The 21,852-nt window shown below is 36.1% G+C and overlaps 3 protein-coding genes across 7 annotated transcripts in view; 1 reads left to right on the top strand and 2 right to left on the bottom strand.

Annotated features, from left to right (window-relative positions):
- Positions 1-645: 645 nt before the first annotated feature.
- Positions 646-13,336, bottom strand: DCL2 (dicer-like 2). Of its 5 annotated transcripts, none has more exons than XM_023660311.2 (22): positions 13,093-13,336; positions 12,709-12,794; positions 12,381-12,558; positions 11,777-11,890; positions 11,537-11,671; positions 10,162-10,246; positions 9,943-10,007; positions 9,352-9,492; positions 7,873-8,001; positions 7,674-7,803; positions 7,470-7,572; positions 6,925-7,120; positions 6,681-6,841; positions 6,310-6,525; positions 6,001-6,215; positions 5,202-5,895; positions 4,897-5,000; positions 4,596-4,789; positions 3,455-3,664; positions 2,947-3,357; positions 2,582-2,860; positions 646-1,217 (listed from the first exon to the last, which is right to left on the bottom strand). In XM_023660311.2, exons 2-22 carry the CDS (start codon positions 12,771-12,773, stop codon positions 864-866), a joined length of 4,179 nt encoding a protein of 1,392 aa, XP_023516079.2. In that variant the 5' UTR covers positions 12,774-12,794; positions 13,093-13,336; the 3' UTR covers positions 646-863. The 5 variants fall into 5 exon arrangements, with proteins under 5 accessions (XP_023516079.2, XP_023516080.2, XP_023516078.2 ...); XM_023660312.2 differs by lacking the exon at positions 13,093-13,336 and adding an exon at positions 13,013-13,033; XM_023660310.2 differs by lacking the exon at positions 13,093-13,336 and adding an exon at positions 12,899-13,014.
- A 998-nt stretch (positions 13,337-14,334) lies between these two features.
- LOC111780721 (metalloendoproteinase 1-like) lies at positions 14,335-15,395 on the bottom strand. Its single transcript, XM_023661202.2, has one exon. It carries the CDS (start codon positions 15,393-15,395, stop codon positions 14,436-14,438), a length of 960 nt encoding a protein of 319 aa, XP_023516970.2. The 3' UTR covers positions 14,335-14,435.
- A 4,243-nt stretch (positions 15,396-19,638) lies between these two features.
- The window catches only part of LOC111780422 (vacuolar protein sorting-associated protein, putative (DUF1162)), a 55,733-nt gene continuing 53,519 nt past the window's right edge, over positions 19,639-21,852 (top strand). The window contains exon 1 of the mRNA XM_087119671.1: positions 19,639-20,044. Coding sequence (XP_086975797.1) covers positions 19,948-20,044 — 97 coding nt within the window. The 5' untranslated portion in view covers positions 19,639-19,947. The remainder of the gene's footprint in view (positions 20,045-21,852) is intronic.

Below are 21,852 nucleotides of genomic sequence, written 5' to 3'. Positions count from 1 at the left end.
TTATGAGATCCCACATAGGTTGGAGAATTTGCACTGAGAGAGATATGTTGTTTCTAATCGTGTAGGAGCCAAGTGAAGAAGAATGTGAGATTTCACATTGAGGGAGCTGAGCCCCGAAGGAGATGGACATTGGACGGTGTGCAAACGAGGAGGCTGAGCCCCAAAGGGGGGTGGACTATGAGATCTCACATCAATTAGAGAAAGAAATGAGTATCAGTGAGAACGCTAGGCTCCAAAGGGAGTGGATTGAGGTAGATTGTGAGACCCCATACTAATTGGAGAGGGGAACAAAACATTATTTCTAAGGGTGTGAAAATCTCTCCCTAGTAGACATGTTTTAAAACCTTATAGGAAAGCTCAGGAGGAAGAGTCGAAAGAAGACAATATCTGCTGGCAGTGGGCTTGGATTGGGGTGGATTGTGAGATCTCGCATCGGTTGGAGAGGGTGGAAACCTCTCCCTAATTGACACGTTTTAAAATCTTGGAGGGAAACCCAAAAGGAAAAGTCCAAAGAAGACAATATCTGTTAAAGGTAGGCTTAGGCCGTTAAAGGTAGGCTTAGGCCATTACAAAGAAAGATAACCGAGTGCACTCTAGTATGTAATTTGAGCATTAAATGACCTAAAAATAGCAAGAAGATACTCCTAAAACAAAAGTCCAATACCAATATTGTCTTAACAAACATAGAGCAAGACAATACATAATTTATCGACAATACACCTGATATGAATGACAATACATAATTTATCGACAATACACCTTGATATGAATGACAATACATAATTTATCGACAATACACCCGATATAAATATCGATATATTTAATACAATAATGAAGAAGGAAAAACAGCACCTGTAAATGCACTATAGGAGAGGACCATAGGAGTCCTTTAGAGATTTGAGAACTTCTCTGGAAGCGACCTTCTTTCCAGTCTCCTTATCCAAAGAGATTGCTGTATGTTTGAATATCCTCCCATTGGCTTCAACCTCAACTGTAACGTGTGATTTTCCATTCACACGAGAAGTAGCAGTTTTTTTTAAGTTGTAGTTCTTCTTTTGGCATACCTCATTTAACTCTCTTCTTGGATGCATCTTCACCGTTTCGGGCGATATTAACGGTTCTAAAAGTGGACGTATACTCTCGAACATCTTATCTTTATTGTATCCCGAGTCTACGTATATTGCTCCAGCTAAAGATTCAATGACATCTCCAAAAACCTGTATGAAAATTCAAATGCATCTTCAATGTAATTCTCATGATCTGTATTTTCTTTGTAAGAATATCAAATTCTTCTGCAACAACTCTTTAGCTATCCTTAGGTTCATGGTGAGGTAGAGGTGTATCTATCCACCGGTTTTACTGTGAGATTTCAAATCGGTTGGAGAGGGGAACGGAATATTCCTTATAAGAGTGTGGAAACCTCTCCCTAGCAAACGTGTTTTAAAACCTGAGGCTGACGGTGATACGTAACGGGCCAAAATGGACAATATCTACTCATGATGAGCTTGGGCTGTTACAAATGGTATCGTGCCAATGAGGATGTTGGGCTCCCATGGGGGTGGATTGTTAGTTCCCACATTAGTTGGAGAAGGGAACGGAGCATTCCTTATAAGGGTGTGGAAACCTCCCTCTAGCAGATGCATTTTAAAACTGTGAGGCTAACGGTGATAATGTAATGGGCCAAAGTGATGGGTCAAAGTGAATAATATCTAGCAGACGCATTCCTATAAGGGTGTGGAAACCTCTCCCTAACAAACGTGTTTTAAAACTGTGAGGCTGACGGTGATACGTAATGGACCAAAATGGACAATATCTACTCATGATGAACTTGGGCAGTTACAAATGGTATCAGAGCCCTACCCTATGAGGACACTGGGCTCCCAAGGGGGGTGGATTGTCAGTTCCCACATCGGTTGGAAAAGGGAACGGAGCATTCCTTATAAGGGTGTGGAAACCTCCCTCAGGCAGATGCATTTTAAAACTGTGAGGCTAACGGTGATATGTAATGGGCCAAAGTGATGGGTCAAAGCGAATAATATCTAGTAGACGCATTCTTTATAAGGGTGTGGAAACCTCTTCCTAGCAAATGCATTTTAAAACCATGAGGCTCAGCAATACACAACAGACCAAAGAGGACAATATCTACTAGCGATAAGGTTGGGCTGTTACATTTACATATATCTCGAGTTTTCTTGTCGAATCTTTGTGTTTCTTGTCATTGTGGTTAAAGTCTTTTTACCTTTGGGAATCAAGTCTTTTTACAGCAACCTACTTCAACGTTGTTGGGAGGCTGGGCAGTTCTTTTAGAAGGGATGTAACCGGTTACGTAAGTTCACTTATCGGTTTAGGAGGTCGAGTCGTTCTGTGGGTTAAGCTTCCTTCTATAGAATGGAAGCTGCTGTAATTGTGGGAGGACTTTTGATCATTTAAATAAAATTTCAGTACTGATTTGCATCAAGTAGCTTGTCTCTCTCCCATATAATTCGATTCATAAACTATTTCTTGTAAAAATATGAACAAGCAGTCATCCAACATTAACTTTATTTAGTATGTGTAAAAAAAAACGGCTATAAGAACTAACCTTGGGTAAAGAAGTCTCAGATTCCCATCCGTACGTTGCTTCAGAAGACGACATCTCGAAGTTTCTAAGGGTCGAACTAATATGCTTGTGGAGGTCATGAGACAAATGTAGTATACTTTTGTACAGCTGAGCCTTTACTGCAGTTCGTGCATAACAATCGTTGCTCACGGACGCTGACCTCATGTCAGTCAACATTCCCGGTGACATTCCGGGATATTTGTTGTACAAATGCTCAGTAATGACGTAATCTAATACCGAGTCTCCAAGAAATTCCAGTCGCTGCATGCAAATGAGTTCATTACTTACATTTAATAGAGGGAAGAAAGCCAGTTTTCCAAGACACATATTTGATGTCATTATGTTACCTGATAACATCTTGGAATTTCTGGAAGCATATATGAACCATGAGTCATTGCTTCTAACAACAATGAGGGATCATTGAATGTGTAATTCAGCAGGGACTCTAAATGTCTGACATTAATGAGCTTGTGCGCATCGACGCTAAAAGGTCTCTCGTAAGGTACAATATCAAAATACACTTCTATACCGATCCGATTTAGAAACTGAATCGCTGCCCTTTCCCCACCAGTGCTAAGATATGCACCGATTAGCGCCTCAACGACATCAGCTATCCTCTTACCTTTTACCTTTCTTTTTCTCCGAACATAAACTTTTCTTCCATTAGAAAGCACTTCCTCTGTTAATTGGTGAACTTCATGTGTATCACCAGGAATAGCCCACTTTTGAGGATCGAAAGCCTCGTCTCGAATAAAGCCCTGAAACATCGACAAAAGAATACGAGAACTAAAATCAATACACTTCATACTGTCACAAATAAGTAAAGCAGTTAACTATGGTTCATGATGAAACTACCGAAATTTTGTGTTCACATCCAAGCTTACAGAGAGCAGCATTACAAACTATTCTATCCTTCTTTAGACTAAGAAGGCCCTCATGATCTTTCTGAAAAGCTTTAAAAAGATGTTGACCAGTCGCGTATTTAAGAAACGAATCGCCAAGAGTCTCGAGGGATTCTAGATGAAATTTCTCTTGGCAGCTTTTTGTTGTTATTGCTTCCAAGACCTGTGACAAAGAAATATTGTTGACATAAATAAGCATACTTTATATATTAGTGAAGAACCATAGTTCCATACAGAAAATGCAAAGATACACAACATGGCAATACAGAGAGAGTAAAAATAAAATAAAAAGGCTGCCCAGAACAAAAGGAGCCAACAAGATAACTAAAGGGCTCAATTATTAAAGAGCATGTTCGGGAGTGGTTTAGAAATAGTGCAGCCCAAGTACACCGCTAGCAAATATTGTCCTCTTCGGATTTTCTCTCAAGGTTTTTAAAACGCGTCTGCTAGGGAGAGGTTTCCACAACCTTATAAAAAATCTTTCGTTTTGCTCTCCAACTGATGTGGGATCTCACAATCCACCCTCCTTCAAGGCCCAACGTCCTTGTTGGCACGCCGTCTCGTGTCCACCCCCCTTCGAGGCTCAACCTCCTCGCTAGCACATCGCCCGGTGTTTGGCTCTAATACCATTTCTAACAGCCCAAGCCCACCACTAGCAGATATTGTCCTCTTTGAGCTTTCCCTTTCGGGCTTTCCCTCAATGTTTTTAAAACACGTCTGCTAGAGAGAGGATTCCACACCCTTATAAAGAATGTTTCGTTCTCCTCTCCCACCGATGTGGGATCTCACATATTAATACATGTTTCGGGGTGATTTTGAACAACACAGGTCATTTTAACTATTTCAAAATCCAAACATGTCTAAGAATAAGAACAAATGGGTAACTAGTAAATACAAAACTCTATTCAGCGACCAGTCCAACCTAAATAGAAATAGGTATCCGATTAGAATGCATGAGCTAACAGTCTGGGTGACATCAAATGTCACAAGAACATATTGATACCACTACTACGAAATCTCAATACCACTATTATAAATTGTCTCTGCTAATTTATGAGTGTGTAGTACTTCACTAATAAATAAATAAAAATTACCTTCATGGTTGGAATATCATTTTGCATGCAATGATCCGAATTCAACTTTTTCAAGTTGCTGGCAATGAGCATCGATTCGAGTCGATGCATAATAGAAGGAAGAAATGAATACGAATATAAGGTGTTGATGGATATGGGAGACATTATTATAGAACAAAGTTCAGGAGGTAGTTCAACTAGCGAATTACTTGATACTGCAAAAGGAAAACAGATAATCAATATTGTTCGAGTAGAAGAATCTGAAACACGTGAAAATATTATAGACGGTGGGGTTTTTGCAAGTCGAAGAAATAAAAGTTACCTCCCTCCTCGCGTTTTCTACATTTCTTAAGGTGATTATGCACTGTAAATATTTTTTTCCCACGCAGTAATGGTTGTTTCTCATACTGTAAGTCAATGCCATGACTGCAAAGTAAACAAATCAAGATTATCAGTGAAATGAAGCATCAAGAATAGTTCACTCAAAACTTTACAATAAGAACTACAAAAGCTTACAGTTCAAAGTACAAGAATAGAATTGAAATTTTAAAGCTTAGAGATTAAACAGACACAATAATCGAACTGCGAGCACTAACTTAATAATTTAAACGACTTTTAAGAACTTACTGCATTTTATAATACTCCTTGTAAGTCAGCATCGTTTCGTTTTTTCGAAGCTTGAGTAATGAGTTTCCATCGAGTGCACTCAAAACACCCATTATGCAATATACGTGACCGTTGTGAGGAGTATACACCAAAGAATTCTCGAGTCTGCAAATGCAATCAAGTCCGTTTTGGGTTTGAACGTCGTAAGCGAAGCCCTTGAATGAGGAAATACCACGATGTACACAATATTTTATGGATGAATCTAATACAGACAGAACGGTCTCCCAGCTAATCAGTCCTACACCAGTTGAAGGGAGCAGAAGATAATCGACCGTAGGACTATCTCCCAAGCAAATCTCGTCATTTTTACTCAACTCGATATCCCATTTATGCTTCAACAAGACTCTGAAAATTGTAGCTTGGAACCTTCTGCATAAAAGAACCTGCTCTGGGCTAAGCTTAATAATGCCTATATATTTAAAATTAACATCCAAGCTTCCTCTGTCAACGTCCATGTCATGACACATGCTTTGGACTTCGAACTCAAGCTCGGTTCTCATGGCTAGCACGATGTTATGAACTGATATATCATAATTGAAGTTCTGCTTTAATTCAATCAGGTAGCAATGATACACTCCACTAGAATTATTGGGACAACAATGCACAAATTCTGGTGGAACATAAATTGGTTGTTCTTCATCAAGTGGTTTATTCCCTGAAAAATTTGGGTAAAATTCGAGTTCAAATTCGTGAATTATAATGGCCACCACGTGTCTGAAACGAAAGCAGTCATAACCGGGACAAGATTAGAAATAAATACCAACTCCTTGTGCCACAGCTTCTTCAGCAACCATATCAGGGACAAGATTATCTGTCAAAGCACCATACTTATGAAGTTGTTTGCATGCTTCTAAACAGGCACTTTGCTTGGGATATTTAGCGTCATCTTTACTGGAAAAGGTCTGACAAGGAGAGCTCTTAGGAAGTTGCAAGGTGCGAGTTTCTGTATTCCATCGTGGTGTTGGCTTAAAATAACTACAAAATAAGGAAAATTTTCCATTCTAATTTACAAAACAAGAATGCGGTGTCGTTATTCTCAAACAATGAACTACAATATAAAATAACCGACCAATCAGAAGGAAGGCGAGAGCAATAGAAGTATATCAAACCAACACTGGAACTTAAAGTCACAACCGCACCCGTGCTTTCAACACGATAGGATTCCTCATTGTAATCACTTCTAAAAGGTAAGCACGGATGAGAGGCATGGCGTAGAGATTCGTTTCTCATAATTTCACCACTATCAAGATATCTTTGAAGTCGAGAGAGAGTGGCAGAATCCCCACTGCATAAAGGTAAACCAATGAGAGTATAAGAGAAAAATAGATCATTCTTTAGCAAGTAATTCAACTAAAAATGTTAAAAGAGCAATTATCCCTCATAGCAAAGATAAAAAGAAAACCACAAGAACAAACACATGTACAAAAGGATTTACTTTACCTCTTTACCATCAAGATGTAATCTGAGTTTTGCATCCTAGCACGTCCTCTAGATTGTATGAAGCTACATACTGTGGATGACGGGTCGAATCTAATTACTAAATTGCAACTTTGGACATCCAAACCCTCTTCTAGAATCGAGGTTGCAACAATGATGTTGACCTGAGAAAATGTTATTCACCAATCAAATTAAGCATTATGCAGCTTTGAGTAGTAGAGGGAGTGAAAGACCAAGAAAAGCATACCTTGCCGCAACGAAATTCTTCCACAATTTCATTTTGTTTCTTCTTTGTCTGGGTTTGCAATCCCGAGTTCCTTCCAGCTATATATTTGGCCTTCCAGCAAGTGTGTTTTGGGAGCAATACGCTCAATAGTGTTTGAAGGGCCACAGCAGTAACGATTCTTTCTACAAATACTAGACATCTTATATCCTCGACAGACCTACAGGATAGTGCCGCCTTAATCAATAATCAAATCTTTCAATAAGAAAACAAAAATGAATACACCGAGGGAACGCCCCTAGAAAGTGGCTTGAACAAAATTGGTTCAGAACATTTAGAACATGATTAGACTCATTGATGAGATAGATCACCAGGGGTGAAGCAAAAGAAGTTGAAAGCAAAATTTCGCATCTAAGATTTATTCATGCCTCAAATTACCTACAAAAATCCTAATGCAGCAGAGAAAATTGGCAACGGATCGGAAACAACAATCGAATTCATAAAATTGATAAAAAAGATCACAAGAGACTGACAGTGAATAGGGAAACAACCATGCACAAAACCGGTACCTGTATTCAAGTAGCGATTCAATGAGACAAACAACTTTTGCAGTCATAAGACCTACAGCCATATCAGCCTCAACATTATCACCTATAGGCTGATAGGAATATCCTGCATGTCGAAATTTAGATAATTAAAAAATAAATAAATAAGAGGGGAATGAAAACAATCTAATATACATACCAATTCATCTTACAATGGAACATACGTACCTGATTTAAATGGACTAGCGAGTAGCGTTAAGGCATCAGAAAAGAAACTTTTCACTATTGCCTCACCAAATATATCCAACGTTTCCCATGGAGAAAAATCATCTTCCATCCATGATAAAGACTCAGCAGCCTGTTAGAAGTGCATGTCAGGTAATGCCAGAAATGCTAAGTAACAAACCAAAATAATCGAAACGCCTACCTTCCAGGCTAACCAAAGACCAAGTTCATCTAAGCAATACATCAAAGCCAAGAAAGCTTTTGATATCCGTTTTCTAGTCGGCTCTACCTTGGAAGGATTGAGATCTGGATTCTCCAGAGAGCGTTCATGCTGCAAATAAAAGTACACTGCCATAAGCGCCACAAGTACAACAAGAACTTTTTCCTTTTTCCTTTGTTTGGTTAATTCTCTTGTAAATCCTTTTTCCTTTGTTCGGTTAATTCTTTCCCTTGAGCAGTTCAGAATATGCCCCGTTGTGGAATGTGAAAATGCACAAGAATGTAAGTTTTTCGTATGGCATGTCCTTGGGAGGCCTTCGACTACGTTCACATATGCAATAAAGGGCAAGAAAGGAAACAAACAAGTGAGATTTAGTTAGAAATGGTGGGGGAACCGGTGGCTCACTGTAATGGAATGTTGGGGTAGAATGTAGCAAATATACTTTGTCGGAAGGCGTGGATATTGTTAGACGAACACGACTCTCCACAATGGTATGATATTGTCCACTTTGAGCATAAGCTCTCATGGCTTTGCTTTGGGCTTCCCAAAAGGCCTCATACCAATGGAGTTAGCATTCCTCACTTATAAACCCATGATCATTCCCTAAATTAGTCGATGTGGGACTTCCATCATCCAACACCTCCCCTCGAACAAAGTGCGCCTCCCCTTAATCGAGGCTCGACTCCTTTGGAGTCTTAGTCATTTTTGACTGCCTTCGAGGAGGGGCTTGACTCCTTTTCTTTAGGAGTTCTTTGTTCGATATTTGAGGATTTGAGGATTTACCAATTTATTGGCACGACTAAGTTTAGGGCATGGCTCTGATACCATGTTAGATTGAATGGCACGATGACCTATATGGGTCACGACCTCATGTATTTATAGATGCGTATAATGAAGATTACATTCCAAATCTATGATTTGGTAACAAACCATAAAATCATAGATTTGGTAACAAACCCTTCAAATCATAAACTAGTAAATCTTAGACTATTTTAGTATATACAGTTATGATCTATTTTAGGTTTAACAGATATTTTCATGTTCGATCTTTGGTAGAAAGTTATGGTGAGGAAGGAGAGTTTATCAAATATGTTGTCCTAGTTTTGCACTATTTTAGGGCAATTTCTTCCTCTCAAGACCAGTATACTATAAGGAGATACAATCCTCCACAAACGGCTTAACACCCTGAAAAAAGGTTCAAGAAGAATGCCCAATTTGAGGGGGCCGCTCTGTTGCATCCTCTGCCAAGATATTTTTGCAGATGAAATATTAAATCAATTACACTTCCCATTTAATAGTTCCATAAGACAGCATGATACTGACAACTTCGAATGAAAAGTAGAGATGTTTTCATACATTATAGAGCAACAATGTTAAAGAATCACATACCACAAATATCATACTAGGTCATAGAATCGATTTTAATGATACAAAAGAAAATTATGGACATGAAATATGCACCTTGAATTTCAAAACCTTCAAACCCTCTGCTAATTGTTCATATAATGCATATGGGATGTCCTTGTGCATATAAAATTTGAACTTCGGAGTTGAAATAGGTACAAACTTGGCCAGCTCGGATTCACCAGAACAAGTATACACCTGCATGATAAAAAGATATGATCAAATTACTGCTCAATAAGAAAATAATTCTCAAAAAAGAAGAGGGGAAGAAGTGAACAATTCACAAGCACTTGAAGAAACGAACTCTTTGAGAAAGGGTACAACGCATTCTAAAATAACAAGAGTATAAAGAGAAATCCCCCAAACTGAAACACAAATGAAACTTTCCTAGCAGAGTCGCGGAGTTGAGTACGAGAAACTAAATATGCCAAAGCCTGAGACACTATAGTCCTATGGAACCTACACAATTAATGCCCCAAAAACGGATACAAGCCTCTGTGAACTGAGGCACATAATACGTAAGAAAATTTAAAGATTAATCTCTAAAGGGTTTTGAAGCATGTCTATCACATTACTAAATCACCAATGAGCAATCAATATTAAAATAGCAAAACTACTTAGTAAACTCATGCAAACTTTAGTACTAACCTTCGAGTTCAATAAGGACTCAAGGTCTTGTATATGTTGCCAACACATTAACTCCGAGTTGCCACCTACCAATGCCCCACCCCGCAAAAAATCAGAAAAGGGCAAAGCATCTCGTTCAAATTTTCATTATAACAACCTCGGAAGCCGTAACCCCCGAAAAAAACGGAAATAGAATTGGATAATGTATAAGTAAAAAAAAAATGAATGAATTTGAAATACCCTTTGACTTTATTGGAGAAGCAGTCATTCCAAATACTCTAGGAAGATTAGATTTATCAAGAGGTAGCTGCTGGTGATAGAACTCCTGAAAAGGGAATATACTTCAAATTAAAAATATGTGCATAAAGGGAAAAAAAATGTGTAAAGTAACTAGCTAAAGTTTTTAAGGCTGACACCTTGAAACCCCTCCCGTTGAGAGGCTCAAATTTTTAGCCTTGATGCTTACGCCTTCTTTGAATCATTTGACACTAATTTGTAACATGACCTCTTCTTTGAATCATAAGCGGCTTACTTGTCTTATAGATGAGGCTTGCACCTCTATGAGACCACTAAGGTCTGGGGTATTTATGCCTCATCTTATTCTAAACAATTATGGAAGTATTATGCATGTAATGCCAATACATAATGAGTTGTGGCAAATCAAGTTTCTAGTTTTAACACTAAAGACTAAAAAACATTGATGATCGAATTTAAAGACTTGTTAGAATCGTTAATTAAGAAAGTGATAATTGATAGATGTCAAATTGTTTGTACATCAGGTAACCATTATGTTTAGTAATACCTAATTACTCATTTTTATGATTTTTATTAATGCATTTTCAAAACTGGAGGCGTAGATGATCGAGATATAAATCAACATTATGAAAAAATTCAAAAAGAAAAAACAAGGTGCTTTAGTTATAATTAATTGTGAAGAGAAGGAATAAGAAAGTGTGCTCTCCTCTAAACTATTAGGATATTAATTTAGGTCGAAACGTTTAGTGCTGGTGTAATTAATGTTGTGTTCTGTTAAGCTAACCATTAATAATCAGTCAAGCTGAATGTAACAGCCCAAGCCCACCGCTAGCAAATATTGTTCTCGTTGGGCTTTCCTTTCTCGACTTCCCCCCAAGGTTTTAAAACGTATATGTTAGGGAGAGGTTACCACACCTTTATAAGGAATACTTCGTTTTCCGCTTCAACCAGTGTGGGATCTCACAATCCACCCCTTGGGAGCCAGCGTCCTCGCTGGCACACCGCTCGGTGTTTGGCACTGATATCATTTGTAACAGTCCAATCTTACCGCTAGCAGAGATTGTCTTTTTCAAACTTTCCCTTTCAAGCCTCCTCTCAAGGTTTTTAAAACGCGACTGTTAGGGAGAGGTTTGCACACCCTTAAAAAGAATGCTTCATTATCCTCCCCAACCAATGTGAGATCTCACACTAACGCACATATCTATAAGATTGGCATGCTATATAAATATCGACGGCTTGGCATAAAAGACTTGACTTTTAACAAATCAACCTAAAAAAACGCATAAACGCATAAACGCATAACTATTTTATCCAAGTATCCACAAAATTAGACAGCATGATAACAATATGTGCAACTTACCGACATAATACAAGCATAAGGGTGTTTGCCTCTGGCATGATGGCATTCATCTATTATTAAGACCTTTATCATGCTTAGCTGAATGAAGCTATGCCTCAAGCAATTTAGCAAAATTGCAGGAGTCATCACAAGCACCTAAGATGTAGAAAATACATTAGGAAAAAGGGTAGCAGTACCATGCCAAAACTTGACATTGAGTAAGAAAAAAATAAACAATACCCAAATAAGAAGACTCAGTACCTCATGTTTATCTATTTCTTGCTTCCAAACTTCACCATCCCAAAAGTCTACACCCATATCTCCATAATACAAGCCAACGCTCAAGTTGGTATGCATCTTCAGAGCTTCAGCTTGCTACAATTATCAAAAAGAATGGATAAAACTGTGAATGGTGGGAAAATGAAACTCCAAGAAACATCAATCATAATGTTTGCTTATGGTTCCCTTCAATCCTTAAATTTCCGGAAGCTCTACTTATTTATTGAAAATGAACATAATACTTGTAACAGCCCAAGCGCACCATTAGCCGATATTGTCCTCTCTTTGGGTTTTCCCTTTTGGGCTTCCCCTCAAGGTTTTTAAAACGCGTCTGCTAGGAAGAGGTTTCCACACCTTTATAAAGAATGTTTTGTTCTCCTCCCCAACCGATGTGGAATCTCACAATCCACCCCCCTTCAGGGCCCAACATCTTCGCTGGCACTCATTCCCTTCTCCAATTGACGTGGGACCCTCCAATCCACCCACTTCGGGACCCAACGTCCTTACTGGCACACCGCCTCGTGTCCACCCCCCTCCTCTCGGCCATTCCATTTGTGATCTAGAGAGAGAGAGAATTGGTACATACTTGAGTGACCAAAACAACTTGTGGAACTAAGAAAACAGCAAAGAAAGGTGAAGGTTTGCGCAGCTGATGAGCAAAGCTTCTCAAAAGCATGATGGCTATCAAAGTCTTGCCAGATCCAGTTTCCAAAAACACTATCGTGTTCTGTTTAAGTGCTTTTTCCAATCCTTCCAACTGATAACTGCAATAATCACCCATCACAAGATACAAGGAACAATCAAACTTCAACAATCCAACATACCAAACAAAGAAACCTTCAAAATCTTCTAATAACATAAAGGTAAAGTTTAAGCATAATGAAGCCAAAAAGAAACCATTGCACAAACCAAACCTTCTAGCAAATGGTATTGGATCAGCCACTAGCTGCTCGCTCTCTAACTCCATATACGACGCCATCCCCTGCTCTTAACTCCACATCTACAAACACATTGTTTATCACTAAGAAGATCCAATGCAGATACCCAAAACAAAAAAACCAAAAAAATCAATGCACAATGCCGATTAAAACTCAACCCACTGACCCAGAATAGGATACGAACTGAAAAAAAGGACCCAACGAGAATCAAACAGAACAAAAAAATCAAAGAGAATAAGAACCAAAGAAATTCAAATGGGCATTCAAGTAAAGTTCATTCTTAACTAAAGCGAATGAAAGTAAAAAGGTAGTCACTAAATCAAAAGTTGAACAAATAACCAATGAGAGAAGGGAACTTACAATCAAAATAAATCAAAAAGGCATCATGAGTTCGTCTTTTTCCCGATTCCTGGACCCACTGGTTGATCAAAGCAGTTCTGCTTCACTGCCTGTCACAGTTATATTTGGGATATGCTTGAAACCCCTCTGATTCTTAGTTTTAGTTTAAACCCATTATTGGGAAGGATCAAACTTCCACCAAACTAATTAATAACTCTCTTGAAATCAACAAAACTGGGTGACCTCACTGTTTTTCTTCCCACCTTTTCTCGCTATTTTATGATATCCCTTTTCACTCGATTTTCTCTTGAAATCAACAAGACTCCGTGACCTCACTGTATTTTCAAAAAAAAATTATTACCCTAATTGATTTTAAATAATTAACTATTATATTTTTATTATATCATATTATTAAAAAAAAAAAAAATAATAAGTGATTAATGTACCTTAAATTTTAGAATTTTGAGTTTATTTTGTAATACTTGATAATTATCTAATAAAAAATATTTTAATTATAAGTATTCGAACGTAATTTATATTTTAAAATGATTTTAATAAAAAAAAATTAATTATAAGTGTTCGAAGGGAATTTATATTTTAAAATCAAAGGTATAGTAAATTATATTAAATGAGATAAGTATATAAATATTATGTCATTGTAATAATTTATTAATAGATTTATACAATTATTACAATAGAATCTTAATTCATTTTTATTAATAATAATTTGATAACCTTAATTTTAATCAATTACTTGTATTCAAAATTAAATTACAAGTAATTAATTATAATTGTAGAAAATTAATATTTTTTTTAAGTTAAAACATTAAAATTTAAAGATTTTAAATTAATAACATTTAGGGTACAGAAAACAATTGTTGTTTTATTTTAAATTTATTCAAATAAGAGGAATGGTGTTAATTTTTAAATTAGTTATTTATTCAAATTTCAAATAACATAAATATATTTTATTTTATTTTTAATTTCTTATTATTTATTTTATATTTGGCAATACAATAAAAACATATAAATTTAATCATTAAATCGTTGACGAACCCACGAAAATATGGAAATATATAACGACGAAATTTAATACCCTGATGTTACATTTGAATACTTATTACATTAGTAGACACGTTTACATAAACGACGAAAAACAACCAAGAATATTTAAAATAATACCAAGATACAATAGATTATCTCAGAGTAAAATAGATGCAGATGTCCCACATTGGCTAATTTAAGGAATGATGGTGGGTTTACAAGTGAGGGAATACATCTCTATTGGTACGAGGCCTTTTGAGAAAGTCATGAGAGTTTATACTCAAAGTGCACAATATCATACCATTATAGGAGATACTTGTTTAACGTCTGTTGTATAGAACCTTGATTCCTTTAATATCATCGGCGTTCAAGCCCTTGGTCGTCCCGGACTTGATATAAGGATACATTATAGCGTTTTTAACCGTGCTATGTCCGAGCCCAAGAAGGTGTCCAATTTCATGCAATGCCACCGTTTGTAAGTCATATCGCCCTTTCACAGCCCCAACAGCCCATTTTTCAGTTGAATCATAATGGAACCTCCCATCAGTTGGTGCAAAAGCATGAGCCAATGTCCCACCGGGCCCATCAAATGGATACCCATCTCCATGGTTGCCTTTATAGAACCCAATCTTCAAGTTAGCTCTTTTGTAGTTTGTAGTCAAAGAAAACTTGAAATGAGTGTATCGAGCCCACGTAGCGAACGCTCGAGTCACCGGTGCTTTAGCATCTTTACGAGTACCAGGAAGAAATGCGTACGTGAGACGATATTTCGAAGATGGCCACCTACGCTTTCCAGGGAAGAAAGCGTAATGAGACACGACATGAGGAAGGTGATAGTGATGGACACGATCATCATCATCATCATCATGTTCAAACAACAGTCGACCTGTAGTTCCATTAACAATATCTGGAACGCCGCACCGAGGAGTTGCAAGTTGGGATATCGTCTCGGGATTCAAGGTTCCAGTGGGGTTAAGATGGAAGTACTGTTGGTAGGTTTTGATGGCAAATTCGAGGTGATCATCAAAGACATCGTTGTCATCGTTCATATAACTAGTAACGTTCGTTCTGTGATTTAAGTAACCGTAATAGTGGAAGAAGTTCTTGAGCTTGGATATGCCTTTGACATTGTCACCTTTCTTGCACCCTTGGAGGTCATTGAGAAATGCAAAGGGAGAAACTCGGGGCAGTTCGGGGTGTTCGGGCAGTTCGGGCAATGGAAGTGAAAGGCAAAGAGGAAGGAAGATGAAGAAGGCAAGAATCAAAGGCTTATTCGCCATAGATGGGTGATATACGTATAGAACTAAGGAGAGCATATTTATAAGCATAGTCTTATTAATATTAAATAATGTGACACATTTTTAATTATTAAATAACAGTTGGAATTAATCATAATGTTAATTATAAAAAGGGAAGAAGAAATGGTAAGCATGTTTTGTTGACCGCTGAATTATAAGCATAGTCTTATTATATATTAAATAACATAACATATTTTAATTAATAAAATTATAATGAATAAGAAGAAAAAGGAAGAAATGGGAAGCATGTTTTATTGACCCATTACGAGTTCACAACCGAACTCAACCTAAACCTTACCCGAACAGAGTTCACAACTGAACACAACCTAATCAGGTAAAATATTTTTTAAAAATATCTTATCTGAAGAGTGAAGGGTCATTCTATTTCTTTAATTATACGATGCAAAATTACGAAAATACCCTTATACATTGTTACTATACGTTTAAATACTACTATAAAAGTAGAATTTCATCAAAACAACGGGCGTAAACTAGAATCAAGAACGGTGTGACAGTGACCAAAAATAAAAATCGAGACCCATCACCACACAATTTTTGATTGTTGCATTACTTGTTTCGAGTTTGAATCTTTCATCCAATTCTAATTAAAGATGCCCATTTTACTACGAACAGTGAGGAAATTCCTCAATCAGACCGGGGAATGGTGGAGGATGTGGAGAATTTTTTTTTTTTTCTCTTGGATAAATGGGGTCGGAGATGAGATCATATTTTTCGTCCCCGCCCACTTAGTATAAATATATTTTCAACATATATTAAATATATTAAATATTATATATATATATATAATTCTCAACTGTCTTATTGTAAAAATTAAGATAAACGGTATAATTGATCAATTAATTTTTTTAATAATTACATTAAAATGACAATAAATTCAGAAATTTTAGTTAATTGTAAAGAAAAGATTGCTTGTTTTATTTGTTTATTTAAAATTTAAAAATGTCGTTTTTTTTTTATTTAAAAAAAGGTTTCTTAAATATCTCCAATACAATATTTAGTATGAACAATTTTATTGAAAAAAAAAAAAAAAATCTGATAAGTACAATTTAATTTTAAAATATTAAATTTGAAGTAAGAAAAAGGTACACTCCAAATGAACGGATATATTCAATCTTATTTAAAAAATAATAATAATAACAAGAAAAACAATGTCTTTAAGTCAATTGTCAATAATTGGTATTAAATTAGAACTTTCCAACATTTTAAAAAAATTAAATTACTAAAAATACCGTTCAAAATTTTTAATAATATCCTTAAATTAAAAAAAATTAAAAAATTACTCTTACAAAAAGTTAAAAATACTCGCGAACTTTCAAAAGTAATAATAAAAAGTTTCGAGATAATCTATAAAGTGTGGATAAACGATTTTCCGTTCATATATTAATGGTGATAGTTTATTTATTTATTTATTTATTATTATTATTATTATTATTATTTTGTCAAGAACGTTAATACTATTCTTACAATTTTATAAGTGTATTTAAAAAAAAATTAAAATATATTAATTAAAATTTTTAAGTTGGAAAATAGCGTTTAAGGGTATTTTAAAATATAAAAAAACTAACCGTTTATATTCCAAATTAATAGTAAGGGTATTTTTTTTTTATTTTACAAATTTATGGATATTTTTTAGACGAGATAAAAAATTTGAGAATATTTTTATTAATTTAGTCAAAATAATAATAATAATAATAATATGATTAGGAGCAATTAGATATATTTCTTTTTTATTCTCTTAATTTCTTTTTTTTTTTTTTTTTTTTTTTGGCTTCTAGCTATTTTTTGTGGCGAATAACATGTGCGCACGTTTATCACAATTTTTTTTTATGTTGTCTCTCTACTCCTCCATGAATGTATTCGTTATTGTTGTTGCTGACTGACGTTATAGATCAGATTCCAAACGTTTCAAATCTGTCTTTATCTTAAATCATATACCGAATTGTGAGAGCTTTCCTTTCATTTTAAATTGATTCTATCACAATGTAGATTGATGCGACGAGCAAGGAAGAAAGAAGATGGGACGATGAAAGTTTGTATAATGATAAAGTTTGTTGGATAAAGAAAAAAAAAAGATTATTAAATATTATCGTCAATTAATTTTATAATTCATTCGTAACATACGGTATTAAAAACATTAAAATACTATGAGCTAAGTCAATTTTTTTTAAAAAATAATATAGACTAAATTACATTTTAAATTTGGAATTATATATTTATTAAATTGTTAGAGATATTATTATTTTTACATAAAACGCTGATTATATTAGCAAATAGCTCATAGGCCTTATGGTTTAAGTGAGCCACCCTGTGGTACATACGTGTGTCATAGCGTGTGCGAGCGTGCCGAGACGAGTGTCTCGGGCGACTTCCTTTGAAATGGGGTTTTCAAGGACAGTACCAGGCGGCACAGGTGTGCCAGTATTGCTCCCCAACCTGCGTGTTGGAGGTTGTTACATACACTTGCTATCCGCCACGGTATCCGTAAATGACACGATATGGGCACAGGAGGCCCAAGGCCTCGATAGAACCTAAATGGGTGGATGAGATGAGCGACACGCGGGCCCGTTCTCGATGGCATGACCGAACGAGTTGTAATGGCCGATGACATCTCGAGACCTGGGGTGACGTCAAGACATATGAACTATGTCGACAAGGATCGAGATGACAAGATGAGATGCGTGGATGAGTTAAATTTTGTGATTAAACTGAAATATTAAAATACTCTAATAATTTTAAAAGGTAGCTTTATATTCAATCTATGTATTTAAATATTTTTAATTGATTATAATTTAATGTTGTGCGACTAGGTTGAAGAAAAAAATGAAGAGGAATTCAAATACTATAGCAAATTTATATATTCTTGCATTTTATTGATAAATTGTGTTTGAAGGTTTGTATTTAATATAATTTAACGTTTCAGATTAGATCGACAATGTTGATAAATAAAAGTTTAAAGACACGTTGGATAAAAGTTTTAAAACCCGATTCACCATGTTCAACCACAGCAAGCAGGGTTCAATTATACTCAAAATATGAGTTTAATCCTGATTCATAAAGAACGCTAGCTATGTGCCTAACATGCAAGTTGAACGTTGTTTTCGGGGGAGCTAGGCAGAAGGAAAAGAGGCTCCTAACTAAAGGTAGCTTATATCACCTTTCAAAGGAGGTGGGAACAGTTGACGGGTGCATGATGCGTGGGAATCTATTGAACAATTTGGGTGAAACCCTGAATCAAGATAAAAAAAAAAAAAAAAACGCTGTTTGATGAGCATGCATAATATTAGGCCATTGGTCATATATGAAAATGAGTCTTGTTCAACTACGTCAATGAGCCTGTGAGCTCTCGAAGCAACGCAAAAGGAAGAGATGTTCTGGCTGTCTTTAGTTTTGAACTTGCTCGAGCTTGAGAATGAATGTTGGGAACTCTTCGATTACACGTTCTTTTGAGTGCATAGTTATTCCTCAATTGTGCCTATTTGATATTAAGCTCTTTGAGGATTTTTTATTACCGAAGAAGTAGTATAACAATTGTAATTCAATTGTGCTAGCCTTCTCGCTGTTCTCCAAAGGGGGGGCGGGGGTAGACACGAGGCGGTGTGCCAGTAAGGACGCTGGCCCCAAAGGGGTGGATTTGGGGGGCGGTCCCACATTGATTGGAGGAAAGAGAGAGTGTTAGCGAGGACATTGGGCCCTGAAGGGGGGTGGATTGTGATGTCCCAAATTAGTTGAGGAGGAGAACAAACCGGTGTGAAAACCTTACTCTAGCAGACCCATTTTAAAGAGGGAGCCCGAGAGGAAAAGCCCAAAGAGGACAATATTCGCTAGCGGTAGATCTAGGCCCGTTACAATTTTTATTAACAATATATTATTATTATATAAAATTTATAAAATATAATATTTTGTAATTGTATGAACTATTAAAAACATTAAACTAAGAACAAAAAATTGTTAGATATAATATAATAGTTCATTTTATCTGTAATTAATTTTCATTTAATACGATAATATTAGATTTTTGAAATATAAATATATAATTAATTATTTAATATGATTATATAATTTTATTAAATTTATTTATTAGAGATAATTATTAAGATAAATTGATAAATAAATTAACATATGAACTCATAAACATTTATTTATATATTATATTTATAGAAATCTTAAATAAAATAAAATAATAATTTAAAAGAATTTTTACATCCCTAATTGTGCCCTTTGCATTGGACACGAAAGGTACAAAACTCACCGGAGAAACTTACAGGAGGAAGTAGCGGCAAAATTGCAGAGAGAGAGAGAGAGGGAGCCGGCGAGATTGAGACGAAGGTTGAGAGAGATTTCCAGGACGGAGAGTGATTGAATGAATCGGCGAGAGCGTGATTTTCCGAGGGAGATAGAGACTAAGTGTAATTGACGGTGAGATTCAGGGAGAGAATCAGAGAGAGCAAATATCAGATGAACTTAGGCGGGTTTACTTGTTGGCGGCAGCGTTTTTAGGGAGGAAAGTGCGAGAATGTTTGAAAGACTTGTTGGACAGTTACTCGTGGGTTATTTGGGCAGATATGTCAAGGATATTCAGAAGGAGAAGCTGAAGATTACGTTTTGGAACGGTTCGTTCTTCTTATTTTACTGTATGAACAATGTTAGCTTTTGGTTGTCTTAATCTTAGTTAAGTAGCTTCGGCGGTGGAGTTGCCATCGTCTCGAATTGATGCTAATACTTCCTTATGCTCTTATAAAATGATTCTCGGAATGTATGATCCATGGCTATCTGGAATGCGCTCCTTGGACAAATGGGTCGCTGCTTTTCTATTATATTGAACTAATCCAAAGTATAACCCGCCATGCGGAAGCCACCATCTTCCTTATCTCCGTTTCACTTATCTTTTTGATTGGAAAATGGAGTTCTGTCTGAAATATTTTTCATCAGGGTTGATCCTAAATAATATCAAACAGAGGAAAGTCTACATAGGATAACCCGGTTGCTTCAACTACACACTTTCTCTTTAGTAAGTGACTCCGGCATTGTCTGCTCAGAATCCCCCTGTTTCATTAGAAAGTCTGAATTGCTCTTACCCAATACTGCAGCGCTACTCTCTAGAGTTGATCTCCTTTGTGAGTTTCAATTCTACATTCTTTTTTAGATAAGAAATCGAACTTTTATCGAAAACAAAGAAGGTGTACAAAAAAACAAGCTCCAAAAAAAGAATAGGAGTCCAACATAACTACAAAAAGGACTCAAATCCAAAAGAACAAGACCAATATCATATTTACAAAGAAGTCTAGGATCTGATGCCCAAATGAAAACATTAAACCTCACGAATCTTAGTCAAACACTCTATTGGTTGAATATTTTTTGGTATGGTACAAATAATCTATTCTTTGAAATTCTCTCAAGCCAAAGTATTTTTAGGATCTGATACCACGCTAGCTTTGAAGTATCCACTTTTGTACAGGCTTTCTCACAACAAAAAAGCCACGATTAAAGAAACGTGGAATGTTGTCAACAAATTTTGGGACTTGAAACTTGGTAGGAATCTAAAGGATAATGAAGCAACGGAGTGGGCCGAATTAAGCTTTGACCTTGCCCCTGTGGTATTGTCAAACAAAGAAGACTCACTAACTTGGCTCCCTAGCGCTGACGGGGTCTTTTCTACAAAATCCTTGATGATGGACATGAGGGAAAAAGTAGAAGCAATGAATCCCACGCTAGCAAAGACAATATGGAAAGGACATCAACCTATAAAGGTGAAGTTCTTCCTTTGGGAAATAGCGCATAAAGCCATCAGCACAAGTGAAAATCTTCAAAAAAGAATGCCTTACATCACTCTCTCTCCAAATTGGTGTCCACTATGCAAGAAAGCAAACGAATCACAAAGTCACTTGTTTATGCAATGCACATACACTCAAAATTTCTGGACAACGATTCTTAATATATTCGGATGGCATCTCACATTTCCTAGGAAGGTAAAGGATTTTTTGGATATGGCCTTAACGTACCACCCTTTCAAGACCGCAAAAGCCCTATTATGGAAAAACCTCATCATGGCCTTCTTTCGGAATCTGTGGAAAGAAAGAAATCAGAGAATATTTGTAGAAACGAACAGACCTACACAAAACTTTTCGACAATGTTGTTTACCAAGCTATATCTTGGTGTAAACTGTCTAATATTTTTACTTCCTATAGTTATACCTCCCTCATTGCAATTTGGGAAGGTCTTTTGTAAACATCATGGATTATACATCCCTCTTGTAAATTTCACTCATCAATGAAATTGTCTCTTATAAAAAAAAAAGAAATTCTCTCAAGCCAAAGTATATAGTCCTTGCACATTTACTCAAAAAATGATCTCGTGCCTCTTGGAGAGTAATAGATCCATGAAACAACTGTAAAGCGGAGAGAGACAAAATGAGTAGAG

The sequence above is a fragment of the Cucurbita pepo genome, chromosome 18 (genome assembly GCF_057944985.1).
Source record: "Cucurbita pepo subsp. pepo isolate OVF chromosome 18, ASM5794498v1, whole genome shotgun sequence".
NCBI classification, from domain to species: Eukaryota; Viridiplantae; Streptophyta; class Magnoliopsida; order Cucurbitales; family Cucurbitaceae; genus Cucurbita; species Cucurbita pepo.
The sequence above is the reverse complement of the archived record's forward strand: the minus strand, read 5'-3'. Positions and strand labels throughout refer to the sequence as shown.

Bases quoted from the DNA above. Each gene is read 5' to 3' on its own strand.
- LOC111780721 (XM_023661202.2), bottom strand. From the start codon at position 15,395: ATGGCGAATAAGCCTTTGATTCTTGCCTTCTTCATCTTCCTTCCTCTT.
- DCL2 (XM_023660311.2), bottom strand. From the start codon at position 12,773: ATGGCGTCGTATATGGAGTTAGAGAGCGAGCAGCTAGTGGCTGATCCA. The intron at 7,804-7,872 runs GTAGGCGTTTCG...CACTTCTAACAG, and splicing joins GTCTTTGGTTAGCCTGGAAG to GCTGCTGAGTCTTTATCATG. The intron at 3,665-4,595 runs GTAATTTTTATT...TCTTTGTCACAG, and splicing joins ATGATATTCCAACCATGAAG to GTCTTGGAAGCAATAACAAC.